This window comes from Arvicola amphibius, chromosome 10 (assembly GCF_903992535.2).
Source record: "Arvicola amphibius chromosome 10, mArvAmp1.2, whole genome shotgun sequence".
In the NCBI taxonomy this organism is placed as follows: domain Eukaryota; kingdom Metazoa; phylum Chordata; class Mammalia; order Rodentia; family Cricetidae; genus Arvicola; species Arvicola amphibius.
In genome coordinates, this window is record NC_052056.1 from 111,757,215 (window position 1) to 111,782,527 (window position 25,313).

Below are 25,313 nucleotides of genomic sequence, written 5' to 3' on the forward strand. Positions count from 1 at the left end.
TTTCTTCCATAAGTCTTTTAAAAGACCCTACACATACACACACACACACATACACACACACACACACGCATGCACACACATGCACACGCATGCACGCACACACGCATGCACGCACATGCACACACACACGCATGCACGTGCACACACACGCACGCACATGCACACGCACGCACATGCACACACATGCATGCACACACGCATGAATGCACACACGCATGCACACGCATGCATGCACATGCACAAACAGGACTGCAAATGAGAAAACAACTGCAGTTAAGTCCTTCATTTTCACAGGGGAAGGAACTGGCATACATTGTGGGTTTTATGGGTTAAGTTCAGTCACCCCACAGGGTCATTTTGGCAACAGGTGCTACAGACAGATGAGACATCAGTTTCTGGTGCAGGACATAGCAGACTTCTTGCAGATCCAGTATTTCTTCACTGCACATGGAGCATCATTCCAGCCATCATCTTTGAATTCTGCACAGTCTTCTTCTCTGTCATTGTTGGGCTCTCCTTTGTTCCAATATTTCATGAAACTGCAAAACCAATTGAGGTTTGAATGAGACAGGCTTCCACGGCTCATATATTTGAATGCTTGGTCTCCGGTAGGTGGAACTGTTAAGCAAGGATTAGATGTGGCCATGTTGGAGGAGGGAGTGTCATTGGGGGTGGGCTTTGCGGTTTTAAAAGTTCACAACGTTCCTAGTTAGCTTTCTCTGTCTTGTGCTTATGGATTGAGATGTGGAGTCTCAACTACTTCTCCAGCACCATGCCTGCTTTCCTGCTGCCATGCTCCCTGACATGATGCTCAGGAACTCTAACTCCCTGGAGCCATGAACCCTAATTAAATGTTATTTTTCATAAATTTCCTTGGCCAACACCCACCAAAGTACTAGAATTATTCTCACCTCCCCTTTATCAATCATGTTTTTCACCATCCTCTCTCTCTCTCTCTCTTTCTCTTTCTCTCTATCTCTCTGTCTGTCTCTCTGTGTGTGTGTGTCTGTGTGTGTGTGTGTGTGTGTGTTTATGTGCAGAAACATGTACACATTATGGTTGTATATGTAGAGGCTATAGGTCAACCCCAGGCATCTTTAATCACTTTCCACCTTGATTTTAGAGGCATGGTCTCTCACTGGCCTAGAATCCACTAATTCAGCTAAACTGTCTGTTTAATGAGAGTATCAGGAATCTACTGTTTCTGCCTTTCCAGTGCTGAGATGACAAGCCCATGCCAAAACACTTGGCTTTCTTATGTGGTTTCAGAGGATAGAACTCAGGTCCTCATGCTTGTATAGTATGATGGTCAGTTTTCACTGTCAACTTGACACAACTTAGAGTCACCTACAAAGACAGTCTTAGGGATTGTCTGTATTGGCTTGGTCTGTGGGAGTGTCTGTGTAGGATTTTCTTAATTATGTTAAGAGATGTAGAGAACCTTCATCTGGCGATGGATGGAGATAGAGACAGAGCCCCACACTGGAACACCGGACTGAGCACCCAAGGTGCAAAGAAGGAGCAGAAGGAGGGAGAACGTGAGCAAGGAAGTCAGGACTGCGAGGGGTGCTCCCACCCACCGAGATGGTGGGGCTGATCTAATCGGAGCTCACCAGCTGGACTGGGACTGAAAGCACAGGATAAAACCGGAATCCCTGAACATGGCGGACAATGAGGGCTGCTGAGAAGCCAAGGACAATGGCACTGGATCTGGATCCTCCTCCACATACTGGCTTTGGAGGTGCCTAGCCTGTTTGGATGCTCAACTTCCTAGACCTGGAGGGAGGGGGGAGGAACTTGGACTTTCCACAGGGCAGGGAACCCTTACTGCTCTTCGGAAAGGAGAGGGAGGGGGAGTGGAGGGGGGAGGGGAAGGTAAACGGGAGGCGGGGAGGAGGCAGAAATTTTTAAATAAATAAATAAATAAATGAGATGTAGGAAGGAACTGTAGAGAGGGGACTAAGAAATAAGTGATCAGCCAGTCAGCTGGTCACCCCACTCTCTATGTCCTCGGTACCCAGCAAAACTCCGGGCACCTCCCCCACCTGCCTCAGCTTCACTAGCCAACCAGCGGGTAAGCTTTCTGCAGGTAGGCAGCTCCAATAATGCCCCTCACATTGACTGGACCCTGTAAGCTACTAGGTCCACTCTGCCCTCAAACCCACCCATCCTCTGAAACTTCAGAGCAACTCTGAGACACAGGCTGAAACTGCATAGAGTGGACCAAGAGAACTGATGAAGAGAAGCCTCAGAGGTTCCCTAAGGCACAGACAGCAACAGCAAGGATTGGACCAACTGGCAAAGACATTGCCAGTACCAATATGGAAAGGCACCAATGCAAAAATTCATTTAATAACCTAAAGAGCAACATGGTAACACCAGAACCCAGTGGTCATACAACAGGAAGACCTGATCATCCTAACCCAGAAGAAGGAAAAGAAAAGGATCTTAAATATATCTTTATGAAGATGATAGAGTCCCTTAGAAAGGAAATGAAAAATTCCCTTAAAGAAATGGAGGAAAAGAAAAAAACTGGAAGAAATCAATAAATCTCTTAAAGAAACTCAAGAAAACCAAGAAAAAAAAAACGATCAAACAGTTAAAGAAAACAGTTCAAGACTTGAAAACTGTAATAAAGGCAATAAAGAAAACACAAACCAAGAGATTTCTGAAAATGGAAAATCTGGGTAAATGGGCAGTAACTACAGATGCAAACATGACCAACAGAATATACTAGAGGGAAGAGAGAATCTCAAATGTTAAAGATATTATAGAGGAAATAGACTGGTCAAAGAAAATGATAAATCCAACAAATTCTGAACTCAAAACATCCAGGAAATCTGGGACACCATGAAAAGACCAAACCTAAAAATAATACACACAGAATAAGGAGAAGAACTCCAACTCAAAGACACAGAAAATAAATTCAGCAAAATCATAAAAGAAAACTTTCCCAACCTAAAGAAGGATATGTCTATGAAGGTACAAGAAGCTTGCAGAATACCAAATAGATTGGACCTAAAAAAGTCTCCTCATCATATAATAATCAAATGCAAAATACACATAATAAAGAAAGAATATTAAGAACTGCAAAGGAAAAAGGTCAAGTAACATATAAAGTAGACCTATTAGAATTACACCCAACTTCTCAATGGAAACCATGAAAACCAGAAGGTCCTGGACAGATAGATGTACTACAGACACTAAGATACCAAGGATGCAAGCCCAGACTACTATACCCAACAAAACTTTCAATCACCATCAATGGAGAAAGCAAAATATTCCATGACAAAACCAAGTTTAAACAAAACTTATTCACAAACCCAGCCTTACAGAAAGTACTAGAAGAAAAACTCCAACCCAAGAAGTTTACTGCACCCCCCCAAAAAAAAAAAACCACAAGCAACAGATAACCTCACACCAGCAAACCCCAAAGATAGGAAACATACAAACACTACCACTAAAAATAACAGGAATTAACAATCACTGACAGTCATTAATATCTCTTAATATTAATGGACTCAATTCACCTATTAAAAGACATAGGCTAACAGAATGGGGAGGGGGGAGAACTAGAGGTGATAAGTGGGTCAAAATGGGGGAAGAACAGAGAAAGAGAGCAAGAAAAAATATACTTTTTTGATTGAGGGAACCATTATGGGACTAGCAAGAAACCTGGCACGAGAGAAATTCCCAGGAATACACAAGGACAACCCCAGCTAAGGCCCTAAGCAATAGTGGAGAGGGTGCCTGAACTGGCCTATTCTGTAGTCAGATTGATGGCTCTCTTAAATGCCATCACAGAACCTACATCCAGCAACTGATGGAAACAGATGCAAAGAACCACAGCGGAGCATTGGACTGAACTCCCAAAGTCCAATTGAAGAGAGGGAGGAGTGAGAATACAAGCAAAGAGGTCAAGACCATGATGGGGATAGTCACTGAAACAGCTTACCTGAGCTGAAAGAAGCCTTCCAACTCCAGCCTGACACAGAGGGAACCAGCATAGGAACAAACGAGGCCCTCTAAATTTGGGTGACAGTTGTATGGCTGGGACAGACTGTGGGGTCACTGGTAGTGAGACCAGGATTTATCCCTACTGCTTGTTCTGGTTTTTTTTGGAACCCATTCTCACTGGAGGGATACCTTGCTCAGCCTAGATATAGTGGGGAGGGCCTTGGTTCTGGCTCAAAGCAATGTGCTAGACTTTGTTGACTCCCCATGAGAAGCTCTACCCTCTCTGAGAAGTGGGTGAGGCGTGGTATGGGAGATCAGATGGGGGGAAAGGAGGAGGAGGAGGAAAAGGAATTGGAACTGGATTTGGCATGTAAAATAAGAAAGTTTTTTTAAAAAAATAAATTAAAATTAAAGGAAGAGATGTGGGAAGACCCAGCCCACTGTGAGCAGCACCACAACCTAGGCAGGGAGCCCTGAACTGTGTAAGAGTGGAGAAATCCAGCATGCAAGTGAGCATGTATGCCTTCATTTCTTTTTCCTCTCGACTGTGGATGTGATGTCACCAACAGCCTCAGCTTCCCACAATGACAGACTGGAACCTCAGATTATAAAAGGTGGTTCATCTCAACTGTGGATGTGATGTCACCAACTGCCTCAGCTTCCCACAATGACACTGGAACCTCAGATTATAAAAGGTGAACCAAACCATTTTCTCCCCTAACTTGCTTTGAGTCGGTGTTTTATCAGAGCAACAGAAATGAAACTAGAACACACAGCAAGCAATTTATCAACTCTCCATCGCTGCCCCTCAACATGTTTCTGTCATTGGAATGGGATGCTTTCACTTCTGCTCCACGTGCATTACAGCAGATGTGACCTGTTCTGGATCAATGAGGACCCAAGTCCTTTGACCTTGGCCCATGATCCTTGTGATCTTCCATGTTTGAAGAGGGTCATTTTACTGAAGGTTTCTTCTTCAAATATCACCAACCAACTCAAATTCCACAGATTTAACTATCTCCATCCCCAAGATTCTGTACATTAAGCTCCTATATATCCTACTCAGGGCCAAAGTAGAGGAACAGCATCTACATCCCTGAACCCATGGACATGTCCCACTGGCCAGTCCTAAGCCTGGTATACAGCTTTAGTTATTCATTCCCATGAGTGCCAGAATAAAACATTTTTTCCTTCAGCCCCCTCCCCACACTCATACACATGCACCCACCCCACACATGTGCATGTATACCTGCCCCACACATTTGTACCTGCCCCACATGTGTGCACCTGTACCCACCCCACACCCGTGCCCATGCACCTGACCCACACACGTGTGTACACACAGTGTAGAAAATAGTCTGGCGTTGGTTTTGTTTTGCTTCTTTGTTTTTAACCAGCATTATATTTCCCCACTCTGCTTCCTGACTATGGATGCTCTGGAACCAGCTTCCTCAAGCTCCTGCTAGCATGCCTTCACCATTGTGGTGAACTGTACCCTCAAACTGTGAGCCAAATCAATCATTTCTTATATTGATTTTGTCAGGCATTTAGTTACAGCAACAAGAACACACTATCCCATAGATTTTCTGTTAATATATTTCTTTTAAATGCCTCATGCAGACTACCCACCTCTTCCTCCATATTTGCTGGTGGATTTCCAGGCGCTTGGCATCTTATCAGCACATGGTTATAAAGAGTTTCTTCCTTCATGAATAATATCTTTTATGCCAAAAGGGCTAGGGTATGGAGACACATCCAAAGGAGAACTCTAGCCAGCATTTGCTGGTGCCATTGTGGTTTGAGTGTGAAATGTCTCCCACAGGCTCAGTGTTTGAACAGGCGTGGGCCTCAAGCTCTTACAGCCTGACCACTTGTTTATTCTCAGCTTCCTGACTGCCATTGCCATATGACCAGCCACCTCCAACTCCTACTGCCATGCCATACCCACCATAAATATATCCCCTGGATCTGTGAGCCAGGAAAATCCTTTCTTTCTTAAGCCATCCTTATCACAGGGACAGAAGTAAGTAGCACACCACCCAATGCTATAAACTGCTCCTCTTTCCCAGACTTGCCTAAACAGCATAGTTAGGAAATCAGGGACCCAGTGCCTCCTGCTTATCTGTGATTCTTTGATGATCTCTAAGCATGCCTCATACTGAAAATGGATCATGATGACATCTCAGCACCTACGGACACTCCAAACTAGCCTGGTTTATGTCTTCCACATTTCTTTCTATGAACATCAATAGAAAGGCTTTGCCCTTCATCCTTCCACCTCTTTCTTTTTATGTTCTCCCACGGTTTGGGGCAACTCCTGTGAAGTTCCATGACATCATGGATCTTTAAGTATGATGAACTGCACACTCATAGTTTTAGATTCTCCATGAGTAAGTACCCTGCATTCAATCACTCATCGCCTCAGAACACAACCCTCTGAGCAAAGCAGTCTCCATTTTCATTGAGTCAGGTGTGCCTGCTTGCAAAACCCACCTCAGGTGAGCTGCTGGACAGTTCCCATTCCCTTAAAGGAGGCATTGGGAGGGTCATCGGATTCCCACCTGAGTTTCTACCCCCTCCCCCGAGTGAACAGGGGCTATTCACACCTCCCTAGGAAAGAAATCTTGAATAGCTACCACAGACAATGTGGTGGAACTGAAAAATCACATGGGAACTTGTCTCAGTATTCATCCCAATAAACCAACTCTCATGTCTACGAGCCCAAGGAGTTGGCAAGAATCACAATTATTTATTGGAGCATAGTTTCACTCCCAGCACACTGTATTACCTCCGCAGTGGTGAACCATCTATCCATATCCATTTGCCTTCCTGTTTTTGATCTGACAGTCCCATCCATGCATGACCTTTCTTCTTAGAAGTCTGCTGCAGGAAGCTCTGCAGGGGAGGAGGAAAAGTCATCACTGGGTTCTGCTATCATTTTCTAACTTTGTTGTCTCAGAATCTCAGCCCATTGTTCCGCCTGCAGACAGAGCCTTAGCTTCCTACTGCAACAACAAACCCATACATGTGATCAGATACCAACACGCATGCACATACACGTGCACAGGCACAGATAGGAAGAGATCAGGCCAGATCTCACACCAGCTCACCGTGGGACAGAAAATTAAGAAGCAGCATGTGCTGTGACTTGACAGATCCTGATTTTTGGCATCTGGCTGCCCTTCATCTCATATGCTTTGCTGAACTAAAATAATGTGAAAGGAAACTTGCTCCCAGCTTCGCAAACTTATAAAAGTCTGGTGTTTGCTAGACTCGACATTTCTCTAGAGATTATCTCTTCAGAATATTAAACAATGTTGTGTGTGTGTGTGTGCATATGAAGGTGTGTGTGCTTGTAAAGATGTGTGTGTGCATGTGAAGGTGTGTGTGCATTTGAAGGTGTGCATGTGCACATGAAGGTGTGAGCATGTGAAGGTGTGTGTGTATGAGAAGGTGTGTGTGTGCATGTGAATGTGTGTGTGTGCATGGGAAGGTGTATGTGTGCATGTGAATGTATGTGTGCATGTGAATGTGTGTGATCATGTGAAGGTATGTGTAGGCAGAGGACAACTTGTAGTAGTTGATTCTCTTTCTATCATATGGGTCTCAGAGATTCAATTCAGATCCCTGGGCTTGGTAACAAGGACTTTCACCCACTGGGTCATCTCACAGTCCCCAGATCAGGACTTTGAACACCTATAGAAGTACTTGTTAAACAGGTCAGCACTCAAGAAGTGTCCATATATATGTACAGCAGAAGTAAGAGAAGCCATGACTGATGACTCATAGTTTAGGTTTTCTGATGGATTCAAGTATGTTCAGACTTGGTGTGACCACGCAGAGGGTGACAGGGACCCTCATTCCCACCTCTTCTCTCCCTTCCCAAGTGCAGTAGACAGATCTTAACCAGAAGCCCTTTCTGGCCAACCATGGCCTTCACACTCAGCCAGTGCCCTGTCCCAGGATGAGGAAGCCCATCAGGCATACCTGTTCTTCGTCATTATCAATGATGACTAGTTGGGCCTCTACCTCCTGGCAGGCAGTGGCGGAATCATTCCAGTTACGCTGGGACTTGGAGAAGAAGTAACACTTTCCATTGAAGGATTCCCATTCCCAAGAGCAAGGAAGGCAAAGTCTATCTATTGGGAGAGGTGAATCAGCGGGAGATCCACACTTGGGTGCCCATGATCCTGCATCTGCTCTAGCCTTCCAGAGTCAGGGTCCTCCCTCACTTGACAGTGCATCCTGGGGGAAGTAGGAACTTCAGAGATCAAAACAGAGTTGAGGTAACTATCTTGACAACTGTGCCTATGGGCAGTGTGAACTCTGAATGCCTACTGTGTGCACAGCCCTGAAGACATTGAGTGCTGCTGATTTGTCTGACCTCTGTGAATACTGAGCACCTACTGTGTGTGTGTCACTCCTGAGACCACAAAATCATTCCCTGACTGTTGTCCTGTTAGTTTCTTTGCTTATTGCATTGATACATGCATTTGTGTGTGTGAAGGTGTATAAGTGCACTAAGCTGGCTGGTCAGTGAGTCTGAGGGAATCCACCAGTCTCCATTTCCCCAGTGCTGGAAATAGAAGCGTGCATCCCCATGCCTTCTTGTTCAAAACAGATTCTGTGCCTCGACCTCAGATTCTACATGGCAAGCACTTTACCCACTGAGACATCAAGTCCCCACAGAAGTGGAAACTGAGGCCTGGAGAGGGCCAATGCCTCAAATGTAGTGTGTTCACAAGGACCTTCTTAGGCCCTTGGAGGCCTGATTTCTGGTCACTTACCCACTTCAACCTTCAGCTGCATCAATTGTTTGTAGATTTTCTCATTCCCTGGGGAGCTGGGGCTCTTGAAACCTACACCAAAAGAAACCAGAAACTAAAACTATAAAACACTTATTGTGTATTATAGCCTGCACTGAATTCCCACAGCAGAATGTCTTTCATCACACTTAAACAAAAGAAAATGGTTTTGTTCTTAAAGATAGTAGCTGGGCAGCTGCACATAGCTGCGCGGAGACTCGCGGAACACGTGTGACCAGGGTGTCGGGTGAACAGGCGGTGCGGCTGCGGGTTAACGGCACAGACACAGAAAATAGAAATAAAGCTTTATTAAAAGAGAGAGAGAGAGAGAGAGAGAGAGAGAGAGAGAGATAAGGGGGAGAGATAGGTGCATGTGCACATGCAAAAAGGGGGCAGTGAGAAGAGAGGGAAGAGAAAAGATTCAGGATGACTCTGAGAGACCAGAGGTCGCTGGGAGTGGGCGTGGAAAGGGGCGGGGACCAAAAGAATAACATTCCCGGGTATTTCTTACAATAAAAAGCAAAAAATTAGACATCACAGTTTGAAGGAATTGGGGCGGAGAATTCTCAAGACTGCTTCCGGCTGATTGTGGGCATCGTCTTTGGGGGGGGGAGGACCTGAGAGAAGGCTGGGTGCCTGTCACATCCTGGCATATCTGGTCTCTTTGCTTCTGACCGGTGTCTGTGGCATGGAAATGTCTGGTGTCTCTAAGGTATTGGCAAAACAAAGAACAAAGTTAAATTAAGGAAAAAAAATTTTTGGACCAGGGAATTGAGCAGGTATCTGACCTGTTTACGATGGATTTCTTAATTCGACTCCCTGGAACTCACAAGAACTCCTTGGGTTTGTGAAAACAGAAGTTTTAGACACATAATGACTGTAGCATAAGAGATAAATTTGATTTGAAATTTGTTTGGTGAGGTGACCTGGTAAAACCTCTCAGCTGTCAAACTGTCAGAGATCTTTGAAAAGGACAAAATTTTACTTGAGTTACTGATTAAAAAATGACAGAGAACTTACTTGGTTGGCATCCAGAGCTACTCTTTTTGGGTCCTCCATGGTCGCTGAAGGTTGTGTTTGACCTTTGTTATTTAGCGCAGTCCTGCCAGGTTCCAGAAGACTCTGTGGGCTAAGAAATCTGTAGGGAGACAGGCCTACCTTGACCTGAAAAGCTAGGCTTGTCGATTCCAGTGATTTTGTCCACGTCTGGAGGTCTTTGGATGAAAGGCAGTTTTGCCTAATGGTCAGCGCTCGGCAGTCGAAGCAAAATGCAGGACATTGTTCTGCACGTGTCTGTCTTCTTTGGAGGGAGCAGAGAGCTGCTGCTAGGAGCCAACCTGTCTCTTTTTGTTATGAAAAGTTTTTAATAATTAAATATTTAAATATCACATTCCCCAGATCTCTGAACAGTTGAGGGCTGGATTAAATATAGCTGAAGTATATTGGCTCTTAACAGGTAAGATCCAGACTTGTAAAAAGGCAGAAAGAAACTGATGGCAATGGAAGGTTAATGTCAGAATTGATAATGGTAGAGAACAGCTTAAAGCATTTTTGTAAGAGACTTAAAAGTACATACCACTTTAAAATATGAGACTTAGGATTTTGTAATCTGAAATAAGATATAATGAACAATTATTATACATAGAATGAACAGGAATTGGGCACCGTGGATGACTCTGATGGGCCCTATCAGGTCTCTGATACCATTTGCACAAAACACATGTAGCAGAGTTAACAGGAGAATTTTAGTGAAGACCTGGTGAAGAGGCAGGGTGAAATTGGGAGAGCTTGGTCACCTGACCTGGCTCTCGGCCAAGATGGCGACGAGTCACCTGATCCACGTGGCCCTCAGCCAAGATGGCAGCAGCCACGTGTTGCAGGAAAAAAGTTACAATTTTTGAGCTGTAAGGACTTTAAGTTTAATGAGAGGGACCTAAAGGCATGATCTGCTCTGTTGCTGAGCCGCCATGACATAACAGAAGCCGCAGAGGGGAGGGGCAAAAGGCTGAAACCGAAAAAAAAAAAAACTGCACCAAGCCACGGCTGGAAGTTCAAAAGCCCGAGAGCCGGTTGCTATCCAGAGCCAATATCATGAAAACCCGCGGAAAGCACCCAGGGCCTATATCAGAACGTCTTCTGAAAGAAATATAGGCGGGATGCAGAGCCGTGCGAACACCTGGGTCCCGTGACCTGAGTGCTATGACCTAGCTGGATTCTGGTGACCCAGAACCCAGAGAGGCCAGAGGGAGCCACTCCAAGCGGCGGTTAACTGTTGACAGAAGAAAAAAGTAAAGAAAAGAGGTGGAAAAACAGATAAACCGAGGACCCGGTCCTCAGTCGAATGCACCGCACGGAAAGCGTGCAGTGCTAATGCGCGGGCGGACTGGCCACTGGGACCAATCCACAGGACCCTGGCAAAGGAAGCAACCGTGGGGGCGGGGGGAACACTCACCAAGTGAGCCGGGAAGCCGGTGGCGAGAGTGGAAAAGCAACCTGGTTCAGGGGTCACGTGGCACCAATTTTGTTCTTAAAGATAGTAGCTGGGTGGAAACTCACGGAACACGTGTGACCAGGGCATAGGGTGAACAGGCGGTGGGTTAACGGCACAGACACAGAAAATAGACATAAAGCTTTATTAAAGGAGAGAGGGAGGGAGGGAGAGAGAGAGAGAGAGAGAGAGAGAGAGAGAGAGAGAGAGAGAGAGAGAGAGAAGCGGAGAGACAGGCGCGTGTGCACATGCAAAAAGGGGACAGTGAGAAGAGAGAGAGGGAAGAGAAAAGATTCAGGATGACTCCGAGAGACCAGAGGTCGCTGGGAGTGGGCGTGGAAAGGGGCGGGGACCAAACCTCTTTGGCCAGGCTTTGGCCTCTGATCTGCTTTTACTGTCCCTCCATAAATCAAAAATAATCCAATATGTAGATGATATTCTCCTGTGCAGCCCATCTTTGGAGATCAGCAAGACAGACACCGCCGCCCTATTAAATTTCCTATCCAAAAGGGGCTATAGAGTCTCATCCTCTAAGGCCTAGCTGTCCACTACTGAGGTAACGTATCTGGGTTTAACCATAACCCCAACCCAAAAGGCTATTACTCTAGACAGAAAAAAGCTAATTCAATCTCTTACAGTTCCTTCGACCAAAGAGGAGGTCTTATCGTTCCTGGGAGTAGCCAGTTTCCTGCATTCCTGGATCCCTTCCTTTTCTCTCCTAGCCTGTCCTCTATACGAAGCAGCTCTGGGCTCCCTGTGTGAGCCCTTACTCCATTCCATCAGCAAACTCTTCCAGAGACTCCAGCGGGCTCTCATTCAAGCCCCAGCTCTTCATCTTCTGGATTTAACTCATCCCTTTTCTCTTTATGTAGCAGAGAAGAAGGGATACGCCCTCGGGGTCTTAGGACATCAACTGGGACCTTCTTTTGCGCCTGTAGCATACCTGCCAAAGAAGATGGACCTCACCACTTGGGGCTGGGCACCCTGCATACATGCGCTGGCAGCTGCTGAACTTCTGATTCGTGAGTCAAAGAAACTGACCTTTGGAGCGCATACCACAGTCTTCTCTCACCATAACTTGTCCAATCTCCTAACTTACAAAGGCTTACAAACCCTACCCCCTTCTCGAGTTCTTTCCCTACAGGTAGCGCTGGTGGAAGATGCCAGTCTCACGTTTCAATGCTGCCCACCTCTTAATATTTCAAACCTTCTACCTCGACCTAAGGTTGATGACTCCCCATCCCACTCCTGCATTGAAATCCTAGAGGATCTACTACCTCACCCCTCACATATACAGGAGGACAAACTGTCCCAGGCCACTTACACCTGGTACACAGATGGCAGCTCCTTTTTATGTGATGGGTCTCGTAAAGCAGGTTATGCCATAGTATCAGATACAGAGATAATTGAAGCAAAGGCACTCCCTGCTCATACTACCAACCAGCAGGCTGAACTAATAGCTCTCACCCGTGCCTTTCAGCTAGTGGAGGGACGATTTTTAAATGTTTACACAGACTCTAAATAAGCATTCCATATCCTCTTATCCCATGCAGCTATCTGGAAGGAGCGCGGGCTTCTTAAAACAAAAGATGGATCCATAACTAACTCAAGTCATATAATGGACCTATTAAAAGCCTCTCATCTCCCTAAAGCTATAGCAATTATTCACTGCCGGTCTCATCAGTCCGACAGCTCTATTGTTTCCAAGGGAAATAATTGGGCTGACAGGGCAGCCAAGACAGCAGCACTCCAGAGCCCAGATCTACCTCAGTCTCCCCAGGGAGTCCTTACAGTACAGTCCACACTCTCACAGACACCTGACACCCAACAGATCCTGTCCTACCTACACCGGCTCTTTCATCCTAATAACAAAGCTATACTTCATTTTGTTAAGACTCATCTCCAACCCACTGCTGAGGATATAAGGTTTCTAAAGGCTATTACTACCTCCTGTCAGATCTGTCAAAAGTCAGATCCTAAGATTAAATACTGTAGCTTCCCTTTTCCTACCCATCAGGCTAGGGGCTCTCTTCCAGGAACTGACTGGCAGCTGGATTTTACTCATATGCCTACAGTCAAAAGAGTTAAATATCTTCTGGTTTTGGTGGATACAATGTCTGGGTGGGTTGAAGCCATCCCCACTACTAACAAGAGAGCCCAGACAGTCTCTGATGTTCTTCTCTGAGAAATCATTCCCCGGTTTGGAATTCCAACCTTTCTTCAATCAGACAACGGTCCCGAGTTTACCTCCCAGATTTCTCAAAACCTGTCCAAGGCTCTCAACATCCCTTGGCATTTTCATATCCTGTACCATCCTCAGTCTTCAGGTAAGGTAGAGCGTGCCAACCGCTCTTTAAAGGACACCCTTCTTATTGTCACAGGAACTTCATCTCGACTGGGTAAAGCTCTTACCTTTGGCCCTTCTTAGACTCAGGGCCCTACCAAAGAGCCCACTGTTTATTTCACCCTTTGAGCTCATGTATGGATGGCCAGTTCTAACCCCTGGCCTTCCACCTAAAACCTCCCCTCTACCTGATCACCTGCTTACGCCATTACTAACCCACTTACGCTCGCTACTGTGGGATTTCACTGATCACTCATTACCTCAACCATGTGCTAATCCATGTCCACCACCGATTAAGATTGGAGAGCAGGTACTATTTTCTTCCCCAGGTCAATGCCCCTCACCCCTTTCCCCTAAATGCCAGGGTCCCCTCAGAGTAATTCTTCTAACTCCCACAGCTGCCAAGCTCGAAGGACTTCCTCACTGGATTCACCTGTCACACCTCAAACCGTTTACTCCAGCTCAAGAAGATTCCTCATTCACAGTAACTCAGACAGGACCTTGCTCTCTCAAGTTCCAGAGGACACCAACTTCAGTCCAAGGAGAATAACGGTTCCATCTACACTTAACTCTTTCTTATACTAACACACTCTCTCCCTTCTCCTTTTCCTATGTATGACCTCTCCAAATACTTCCAATGTCACGCTTAAATTCTAAATAACTACCCAGTTGTCATTACAGGAATCATCATCACCCATGGAGACAAGAGATTCAGGTGGCAAATACGGTCAGAAATTTATTTCTCTTTTAAGGCATTTTCTTTAAGTTCCAGGAAGCCAGCTTAACCCACCTGAACGGACTGGACACGAACAAAATAAGTATTCAAACGGAATAAGTATCATTCAATTTTTATCATTCTTGGCCTCAAAACACCCCTAAAGCCCCCCACTACCTCAAACCCTGAAGCCCCCACCTCATATTCCCCCACTTAATTTTTTCTTTTCCCAATGTGATTCTTGTTTTCCAGCACCTAACGACAACCAAGTTCCTCAAGACACCAACAGATGTGGTTTCAGTCAGACATCCCAGGACGTCAGCGAACAGGACATCATTACCAGGACACAACACTGGAGCCATCCCAGGACATCAGCAAATGGGGACACAGACCACCAGGACATCGAACACCCCCAAAAAAAATCCCTCGACACCCCTGAAGAATCCCTCGACGCCCACAAAGTCAGCAGGAAGCAGTTATGAGAAACCGGGCTATGCCCCCATTCCCTACCCACTAAGACCCCCCACAAATTTTTTAATAAACCAAAAAGGGTGGAGATGTGATTCTCATGGGACAAGGACCACACCACCCAGAAGGCCCCCATGAGCAGAAGGCCCCTGTGCGCAAGCGCAGATCAGTTTCACCCCGCTGGACCGGAAGACTACATTTCCCAGGAACACCACAACAGACAACCACGCCTGCGTGAACCCCCTTTATATATCAACACTTCTCCACCTCCCCCCCCCACCACCGCTCTCTCTCTTCCTCCCTCCGCCCACCCCCCACACTGTGGAGCACTCCCTTCCCTTAATAAACAACCCTCCCACGCACGTGGTCGCGCGTCCTGGGCCTTCTTCCTCTGCGGTAGACACAAGCCAGGAAGAAACACAACAAATGGCACATAGATGACTGAACCACAAGAAAAGAATCAGGGCCCTTCTCCCTATCCTTCCCCAACCCTCGCTCCTCTGCTCCAGTATGGGCAAGTCCCTGGAGACTGCAATATGGCCCATTCTCAACATTTTCCCTCCTCAGTGCTCAGTACCCCTGCCACAGTAAGTGGCCCACAGCACAGAATTGTAAATCCCATCCCTGTCTGACCTTGAACAAGAACAGCGACCAGCAGCCCAGTCAGGAGCACGATGGACAACAGATGCAGCATCAGGAACCCATTTCTATGGCTCAGCCACCCTGTGGGAGAGGGGCTGTTTCACAACAAGGCTGCCAATCACCTCTGCCCCAGAAAACAGAAAACAGCAACTCAGGTTCCAGCCTTCACCTTTCTGGTGCTCTGGAGATCAGAGTCCAGTCTCTAGGCCTGAGCCTTTGGATTCCAGGAACCCAGAGAACCCCAATTCTCCAGGATCCAAGAGTTTCAGAAAAGACTTCTGCCTCTTCTTGGCTCCTGACCAGGCTTGTCTGCAGAGCTCATGAATACACACACACACACACACACACACACACTAGTGTATGTATATGTATGTGTGTGTGTGTGCATGGGCACTTGTGTAACTGCATGTGGAGATCAGATGTGAACATTTTGAGATCCAAGCTGTGACCCGCCAAACTACCAAGCCCCTTCCCCACCTCACCCAGGAATCCTGGCTGCTGTTGCTTGTTTGCTTCCACGTAGATGGTCATCATTGCTGCTGTGCTTCAGTGTTCTTGACTGCCAGCAACATCAGCTTTTATTTTACACACATGGGTTCCTCACTCTCTGAATCTGAACTCACAAAGAGAAAAGGGGAAGTCAGAACCAGCACTGGAAGAGGCTGGAGGGAGGTACTGAGCATCTGACCCAGCAGGACTTTCCATGAATTTAGGGGAGGGCTGTGGAGGTGGGGTTTCCTTCATTGCATGACAAAAGGTAGCTCAAAGAAGCACAAGGTAGAATCCCTCCTGGTGTGGAAGTGAGACTGAGCAGAGCTTGAGGAAGCTGCTCCTGTTACAACTATAGGAGACAGAGAGGGAGAAGAAAGCTGGTACACAACTCACTTTCTCCTTTTCGTGCCGTCCAGGACCCTAACCTAGAGTTGCTCCCAATTAGGGTAAATATTCCCACCCCAATAAACCAGTTTAGAAGTTCCCTTCACACACACATGCCAGAGGTCAATTTCTGTGCTGATCCTATATGCCACTGAGTTAACATTCAGAATGGCCATCTCAGAAGGTTGGTGAGCAGCCAAAAGAATTTAGTCACTGTGATGTGATGAAACTGTAGGGATGCTATCAGCAAAACCAGTAACTTGTCATGAAGCTGCTTCATTACACAACCTGCACTAAAAGTGTTGGCTAGCTATGGCCGGTCATAGTCTCCACAAAACACTGTCCCCATGATTTTCTGCTTCAGTTTTGTTGATGTCCTCACTCAGTAATTTCCAATGACTGACAGAGTTGAATCATTGTTGCTTATGTTCATTTAGTACCTGCCATTATTAGTCACTGGGCATGAGTGTGTGCACATGCATATATATGCATGTGTCAGTGTGTGTGTGCTTGCATATGTACATATCTGCAGGTGTGTATGTAGATGCAGGTGTGTGTGTACATGCTTGTGCATGTGTGCGTGTGCATGGAGACATATATATGTGTGTACATGTGTGTGTGCTTACAGGTGCAGGTGTAGTGATGAGTTGCGGGCCACGTTCCTGCTGCCCTGTTCCCGGCCACAGGCTAGCTTATGCCCTGAAATAACAACACACAAACTGTATTCATTTAAACACTGCCTGGCCCATTATCTTCAGCCTCTTACTCACATCTTGACAAACCCATATCGAATAATCTGTGTAACACCACAAAGTGGTGTCTTACCAGGAAAGATTCAGCATGTCTGTCCTGGTGGCTGGCTTCATGGCGACTGTCTCCCTGAGGAGAGTCATGGCAGTCTGACTAACTTAGGAGAGGTGTGTCATCTGACTGAGCCATCTACCACACTTCCTTCTTCCTGTTCTGTCTACTCCACCCACCTAAGGGCTGGCCCATTAAATGAGCCAGGCAGTTTCTTTATTAGCCAATGAGAGTCCTCCATCATGCAGGTATGTGTGTGTGCATGCAGGTGCATATGTGTGTGTAACTGCAGATGTGTGCATGTTTATAGATGAATGTTTGTATGTACATGCTGGTGTATGTATGTGTTTGTACATACAGCTACATATATGTGTGATTACAGATATGTACAAAAAATGTTTAAAAAAAATAAACAAAATCTTTTCTTCCAGGCCCATTTCAGCAGGCCTCCTCTCTGAACTCTAGAACAGCAATTCTGGGGAATTTTGTGTATCAGGAAGTGAGATCAATGATGGTGGCATAAGACAGAATTCTAGGTGTTAGATAAAAATTTTAAGACAAGAGCCTCCCTGCAGCAAGGTAGGCCCTTTCTCTGTGAGCTCCTTGGCAAGCAAGGACACCTGATCTCAGCACCAGAAGATACATCTGGGAGATGAGTGAGTTCCTGACCCCGCAGCAGCAGCCCAGGGGCCCGGGAACAGAGTACACCCTCTCCCCAACACCCTACACTTCCCTGATCTTCCAGCTGGGGCACTCTCCCTGGCCACTGCTTCTCTCAGTGGAGCTCAGTCCAGTGCTCCAATGTGGGGCTCTGTCTCTATCTCCATCCATCGTCAGGAGAAGGTTCTATGGTGATATGCAAGATACTCATCAGTATGGCTATAGGATCTGGCCTTTTCCGGCTCCCTCTCTTCAGCTGCCCAAGGAACTAGCTGGGAGCATCTCCCTGGACACCTGGGAACCCCTCTAGAGTCAAGTATCTTGCCAACCCTAAGATGGCTCCTTTAATTAAGATATATGCTTCCCTGCTCCCATATCCACCCTTCCTATATACCAAGCACCACATTCCCCCAAGCTCTCCCCATCCTCCCCTTCATGCTTTTCTCTCCCCATCTCCCCTTGCCCCCATCCCACCCCAGCCCCAAGTTCCCAATTTATGCCCGGCAATCATATCTACTTCCAATATCCAGGATGATAATTTTATGTTTTTTCTTTGGGTTCATCTTCTTATTGTCTTCTCAAGGATCACGAATTATAGGCTCGATGTCCTTTAATTATGGATAGAAACCGATTATGAGTGAGTACATCCCACGTTCATATTTTTGGGTCTGGGTTACCTCACTCAGAATAGTGTTTTCTATTTCCATCCATTTGCCTGCAAAAATTCAAGATGTCATTGTTTTTTATCGCTGAGTAGTATTCTAACATGTATATATTCCACAGTTTCTTTATCCATTCTTCCACTGAAGGGAATCTAGGTTGTTTCCAGGATCTGGCTATTACAAATAATGCTGCTATGTACATAGTTGAACAAATGGTTTTGTAGTATGATTGGGCATCTCTTGGGTAAATTCCCAAGAGTGGAATTATTGGGTCCTGGGGTAGGTTGATCCCGAATTTCCTGAGAAACCGCCACACTGCTTTCCAAATTGGTTGCACAAGTGTGCATTCCCACCAGCAATGGATGAGTGTACCCCTTACCCCACAACCTCTCCAGCAAATGTTATCATTGGTGTTTTTAATTTTAGCCAATCTGACAGGTGTAAGATGGTATCTCAAAGTTGTTTTAATTTGCATTTCCCTGATTGCTAAGGAGGTTGAGTATGACCCTAAGTGTCTTTTGGCCATTTGGACTTCTTCTGTTGAGAATTCTCTGTTCCGTTCAGTGCCCTAATTTTTAAATGGGTTAATTAGCATTTTAAAGTCTAGTCTCTTGAGTTCCTTAACAAGAAACCCATAATAGCCAAAACAATCTTATACAATAAAGGTACTTCTGGAGGCATTACCATCCCTGACTTCAAACTCTATTACAGAGCTACAGTATTGAAAACAGCTTGGTATTGGCATAAAAACAGAGAAGTCAACCAATGGAATTGAATAGAAGACCCGATCTTAAACCACAAACCTATGAACACCTGATTTTTGATAAAGGAGCCAAAAGTACACAATGGAAGAAAGAGAGCATCTTCAACAAATGGTGCTGGCATAACTGGATGTCAACCTGTAGAAGAATGAAAGTAGATCCATATCTATCACCATGCACAAAACTCATATCCAAATGGATTAAAGACCTCAATATTAATCTGAACACACTGAACCTGATAGAGGAGAAAGTGGGAAGTACTCTACAACAAATGGGCACAGGAGACCACTTCCTATGTATAACCCCAGCAGCACAGACATTAGGGGCATCATTGAATAAATGTGACCTCCTGAAGCTGAGCAGCTTCTGTAAAGCAAAGGACACTGTCACTAAAACACAAAGGCAGCCTACTGACTGGGAAAAGATCATCACCAACCCGCAACAGATAAAATGGATTTTTAATATAATATATCCTGATTACAGGTTTCTGCTCACTCTACTCCTCCATGTTACTCCACACTCCCCTCTTATATGATTTCACTCCCTTCCTATCTCATTAGAAAACAAATGGGCTTTTAAGGGATAATTATGAAATAAAATATGATAAAATATAATTAGACAAAAAAACCTAATACACCAGAGCTGGACAACTAACTTGTGTCTGTCACCTGTATAACTCGGATAACAGCAATGTCATTATGAACGACACTACTTTACTTTAGATTCTTTCTGCTTTGCAAATTGACCTTTTAAAATAATTCTTTGTCTCTCCCTTTCACAAGGATTATAAATTCTAAAGAAAACTGCCTCTGAGTCTAACTGCTGGTGTGGAGTATTACAGGAAAAGGAAATAGATAAGCCCTGGTCACAAGATTGCTTTGCATTATGGTTCTCTAGATCTTCAGATCTCAGAACCTGTACTGGCCTTCAGATCACATCAGAGAACAGACCAGGGACTTGCTAATCTTGATATTTTAAAGTTCTGTGTAAGAATTGGGGAGTTGCTTCAGGGGGTAAGAGTGGATCTGAGTTTCCATGAAGAAGAAAGGGTGAGGCCACATCGGTAGTCCAGGCACTGTGTGTGTTTGTGTGTGTGTGTGTGTGTGTGTGTGTTGTGTGTGTGTTGACAGAAGGCTAGTGGGACTGTTTGGCTGCTAGCCAAGCTTTACATTCAGCCAGAGACCCAGTCTCAAGGGAATAAGCTGGAAAGTGACAGGACACGATACCTGACATCATCTTTTTGACATCCTGAGCACGCACTGTACATGTGTGCATACTCTGCACTGCACACACTGAGAAAGTGGAATAATGTTTGACTTACAGAAAAATAATAAATTTTTCTGAAGAATTGGAGGGACTGACCTAAGAGATGAAGAACAATTGTGTGTTTTTATTGTCAACTTAACACAATCTAGAATCATCAGTATCAATGAGAGAGTGTTTCAATCAGGTTGACCTGCATCCACATCTTGTTTGTCTTGATTGCCTTAATTGATGTGGGAAGACCCACCTACTATGGAAGACCCACTTCCTATGGAAGACATTCCCTAAGCAGAGGATCTTGAACTGTGAAAGAGTAGAAAACAAGCTGACTACAACCATTCATGTGTTCACTGTTCTGCTCCTGATTGTGAATGTGATGTGATCAATCTCTGAAAGCTCATGTCATTATAACTCTCTGCTCTAATGGACTATAACATGGAACTGTGATCCAGTAAGACACCTTCCCCCAGGAAGTTGCTGTTGGAGGGTATTTTATCATAGTGACAGGAAGCCAGACTGGGAAGATGTCCCAAGAATATTAAAGTAGAAGGGCAAACTGATGTACGGAAATGATGATAAAGACACTGAGCAGCAGGTACCATCCTACCCACTGTCTGCTGAAGCTCCATATCTTCATTTAAGGCTCATCTGTCCAATTTAGTTCCCTTAGAAAGCCTTCATTTGGAGGTTATTATTTTTCAGATATAAAATCCTTTCAAAGAAGTATATATTTAAAGCTGGTACTCAATACAGCAACAGTGATCAGAGATGTTTCTTTAAGAGGCGATCCAATAATAAGAACTTTAATTTGATAAATGTATTAATGGGTTGATTAATTTATTACTGAATTGGAAGTTATGGGGTAGGGCCTAGTTAGAGAAAGTGGATCACTGGACATACACATAGAAGTTTTTCTGGTTAGTCTGTTTCCTCTTGTCTCTTCCTCTTCTTGTTTCTACTATTTATCCTCTTCTTCATCCTTTAATTAAACACATACATATACTGCATTTTAATCAAGTCTATCCATTACTTCCCCTCCAGCTCCCTTCTGTCTCTCACACCACTTTTCCCTTCCTACTTCATGTGCTCTCTTTGCTGTTTAAAACCAACTGGCTCCACCTAGAGTTTGATTGTATTGCATAGGTTTAGAGCCATCTATTAGAGAGAGCATAGGTAATTTCTCAGGACCATGCCCCTGAATAAAAAAAAGACTCTTCCTTCTTCAGCAGCCTTCAATTCCCTACACATTCTCAGATAGCCTTGGAACTTCATGATACCTTCCCCTGTCCAAGATGCAATTTTGGCTGGCTCAATCTTTGCATGTATGCTGTCACAGTTGTTTGAGTTCATATATGCAGCAGTTCTGTCATGTTGGCAAGTGATGTTTGGCTGCAGACATTCACTACCTGTGACTGTCACAATCTTTCTGCCCCTTTGTTGATGATGATCCCTAAGCTTTATGTGGGGACATGAAATTGCTGTTCCATTTTGATCTGAGTACAATAGACTCTTACGCTCTGCATATTTACCTGTTGTATTTCTCTGTATTAACACGAACTACCCACAAAAGAAAACACAATCTCCCCATTGAAAGATGCACTAATTTATAAAGGTAAGGGCTTAGATGGCAGGTTAATACTATGTCTATTTAGCAGAAAGTTAGTATTAGGTTCTCTTGTAGGTCTATGACCTACCTAGTCACAAGTATTGGTTCTAATAATGGTGCCATTATGATACAAATAAAGGTGCCCTCTTATAGAGTAGGCATGAAATCAGAAAGTGGTTGGTTATTCCTATGACATTCATGCTTCTATTATGCCAAGGGGCAGGTCTTTTGAGGCCAGCCATAACTGAAGCTCTCAGAATTCACAGCTGGGTGAGCTTGAAGACTACTTTCCTCCCCTGGTAGCATCACAGCATCTTCCAATGCCATCAAACATGTCCCTACAGGTGAAGTTTCCAGGTGGGTATCAGCTTGCTTTCTCCAAGTTCTATGTCTCACAAATGTGGTCTCTTCAACAATAGGGTCTTATCATCCTGTTCTGGGAGCTGTGTGATTATAAGCATTACAGCACTGACAGAAAGGTATCCTGGCAGCTGGGAGCCAAGAATTACCAAAAAAAATCACACTGAACATCATACCTCACACAAGAGATTTATTGGAAGGGAAAAAAACAGGAAGGTGGCTGCCTCCACTCAGACAAGAAACAGCAGCAAACTCAACAGGATACAGGGTTTATGTAGAGTTTCTTGGAAAATTGGTGGAACTTTTCATGGTGGAGCTTTCCTGGGTGGAGATTGGTGGGATTTCATGTCCAGAAATGGGGTTTTTCTCTTTGGGGGATGGGGACAGTGTCCAACAGTTAGGGAAATTAAAATATTCTATAAAGAATAATCCTAGCCTTTATCTCACTCAGCTTGCCACTGGCAAGCTGGGCCTTTCTCTGAGATACCTGCCCAGCAAGGAGCCATTTGCCTGAAACAGAAGACCCAGTGGAGGATTGTGCTGCAAGGCAGGTCTGAGGATTCTGGAAAGGGAGTGCTGACTCCTTCAGATTGTGCTGCAAGGAATAGCTCCTGCTCCGACTCTGAGGACAGCCACCCAAATTCAGTCACAGCAAAGATTAGACCAAGACACCAAGTCTATCATAGCTCCATTTGAAGAAAGAGATGGGCAGGCACCAATGCAAGAACTACTCCAACAACCCGAAAGGCAACATGACATCACCAGAATACAGGCTTCCTGAAACAACAAGAATTGTACACCCTACTCCAGAGGAAATAGAAGAAATCGACCTTAAACAGTACTTTATGAAAATAATAGAGGACCTTAAACAGGAAGTTAAAAACTGCCATAAAGAAATGGAGATGACAAACAAAAAGGTAGACGAAATAAATAAATCTCTCAAAGATACCCAAGAAAAACAAGAAAAAGCACTCAAACAGGTAAGGGAAGAGGTACAAGACCTGAAAAATGAAATAGAGGTAACGAAGAAAACACAATCTGAGAGAAGACTGGAAATGGAAATTCTGAGTAAATGAACAGAAACTACAGAGACAAGTATTACCAACAGAATACAAGAGATGGAAGAAAGAATCTCGGACTCTGAAGATACTATAGAGGAAATAAACTCACAGATTAAAGAACGAATCAAATCCAACAAATTCTTAACACAAAACATCCAGGAAATCTGGGACACCATGAAAAGACCAAACCTAAGAATAATTGGTGTAGAAGAAGGAGAAGAATTGCAACTCAAAGGCCCAGAAAATATATTCAACAAAATTATAGAAGAAAATTTCCCCAGCCTAAAGAAGGATATTCCTATGAAGGTACAAGAAGCCTACAGAACACCAAATAGACTGGATCAAAATAATCAAAACACAAAACATACAGAATAAAGAACAGATATTAAGAGCTGCAAAGGAAAAAGGTCAAGTAACATATAAAGGGAAACCTATCAGAATTACACCTGACTTCTCACTGGAAACCATGAAAGCCAGAAGGTCTTGGAGAGATGTGCTAAAGACACTAAGGGAACATGGATGCAAACCCAGACTACTATACCCAGCAAAGCTTGCATTCACCATCGATGGAGAAAACAAGATATTCCAGGACAAAAACAGATTTAAACAATATGTAGCCACAAATCCAGCCTTGCAGAAAGTAATAGAAGGAAAATCATAAACCAAGGAGTCCAACAATGCACACAATAACTCAGGCATCTAACGACCCTTCACCAGCACAACTAGAAGAAGGGAACCACACAAACTCTACTACAAAAAAATGTCCGGAGTTAACAACCACTGGTCATTAATATCACTTAATATCAATGGATTCAATTCACCTATAAAAAGGCACAGGCTAAGAGACTGCATACAGAAACAGGATCCAACATTCTGCTGTTTACAAGAAACACACCTCAACCACAAAGACAGACACCTACTCAGAGTAAAGGGTTGGAAAAAGGTTTATCAAGCAAATGGACCTAAGAAACAAGCCGGTGTGGCCATACTAATTTCTAACAAAGTTGACTTCAAACTAAAATCAATCAGAAGAGATGGAAAGGGACACTTTATACTCATAACAGGAAAAATCCTTCAGAAGGAAGTCTCAATCCTGAATATCTATGCCCCTAATATAAAAGCACCCACTTATGTAAAAGAAACACTTCTAGAACTCAAGGCAGCCATCAAACCACACACACTAATAGTAGGAGACTTCAACACTCCTCTCTCACCAATGGACAGGTCAATCAGACAGAAACCTAACAGAGAATTGAAAGACTTAATGGAGGTAATGAACCAAATGGACTTAACAGACATCTATAGAACATTCCACCCAAAAAGGAAGGAATATATCTTCTTCTCTGCGGCTCATGGAACCTTTTTGAAAATTGACCGTATACTTGGTAACAAAGCAAACTTCCACAGTTACAAAAAAATATTAGTAACCACCTGTGTCCTGTCAGATCACCATGGATTAAAATTAGAATTTAACAACAATGCTACCCACAGAAAGCCCACAAACTCATGGAAACTGAACAGTCAACTATTGAACAACACCTGGGTCAAGGAAGAAATAAAGAAAGAAATTAAGGTCTTTCTTGAATTTAATGAAAACAAAGACACAACATACTCAAACCTATGGGACACAATGAAAGCAGTGCTAAGAGGAAAGTTCATAGCACTAAGTGCCCACCTAAAGAAAATGGAGAAAGCACTCATTGGTGACTTAACAGCACACCTGAAAGCTCTGGAAAAAAAGAAGGAGACTCACCTAGGAGAAGTAGAAGACTGGAAATAATCAAACTGAGGACAGAAATCAACAAAATACAAACACAGAAAACAATCCAAAGAATCAATGAAAC

The 25,313-nt window shown here is 44.4% G+C and overlaps 1 protein-coding gene across 3 annotated transcripts; it reads right to left on the reverse strand.

Annotated features, from left to right (window-relative positions):
* Positions 1–299: 299 nt before the first annotated feature.
* On the reverse strand, positions 300–16,029 carry LOC119824887 (CD209 antigen-like protein C). Of its 3 annotated transcripts, none has more exons than XM_038345455.1 (6): positions 15,902–16,029; positions 15,411–15,500; positions 8,745–8,816; positions 7,945–8,096; positions 6,746–6,852; positions 300–539 (listed from the first exon to the last, which is right to left on the reverse strand). In XM_038345455.1, exons 1-6 carry the CDS (start codon positions 15,951–15,953, stop codon positions 389–391), a joined length of 624 nt encoding a protein of 207 aa, XP_038201383.1. In that variant the 5' UTR covers positions 15,954–16,029; the 3' UTR covers positions 300–388. The 3 variants fall into 3 exon arrangements, with proteins under 3 accessions (XP_038201383.1, XP_038201384.1, XP_038201386.1); XM_038345456.1 differs by having other exon boundaries at positions 15,411–15,543; positions 15,902–16,017; XM_038345458.1 differs by lacking the exon at positions 15,411–15,500 and having other exon boundaries at positions 15,902–16,008.
* Between the last annotated feature and the right edge of the window lie 9,284 nt (positions 16,030–25,313).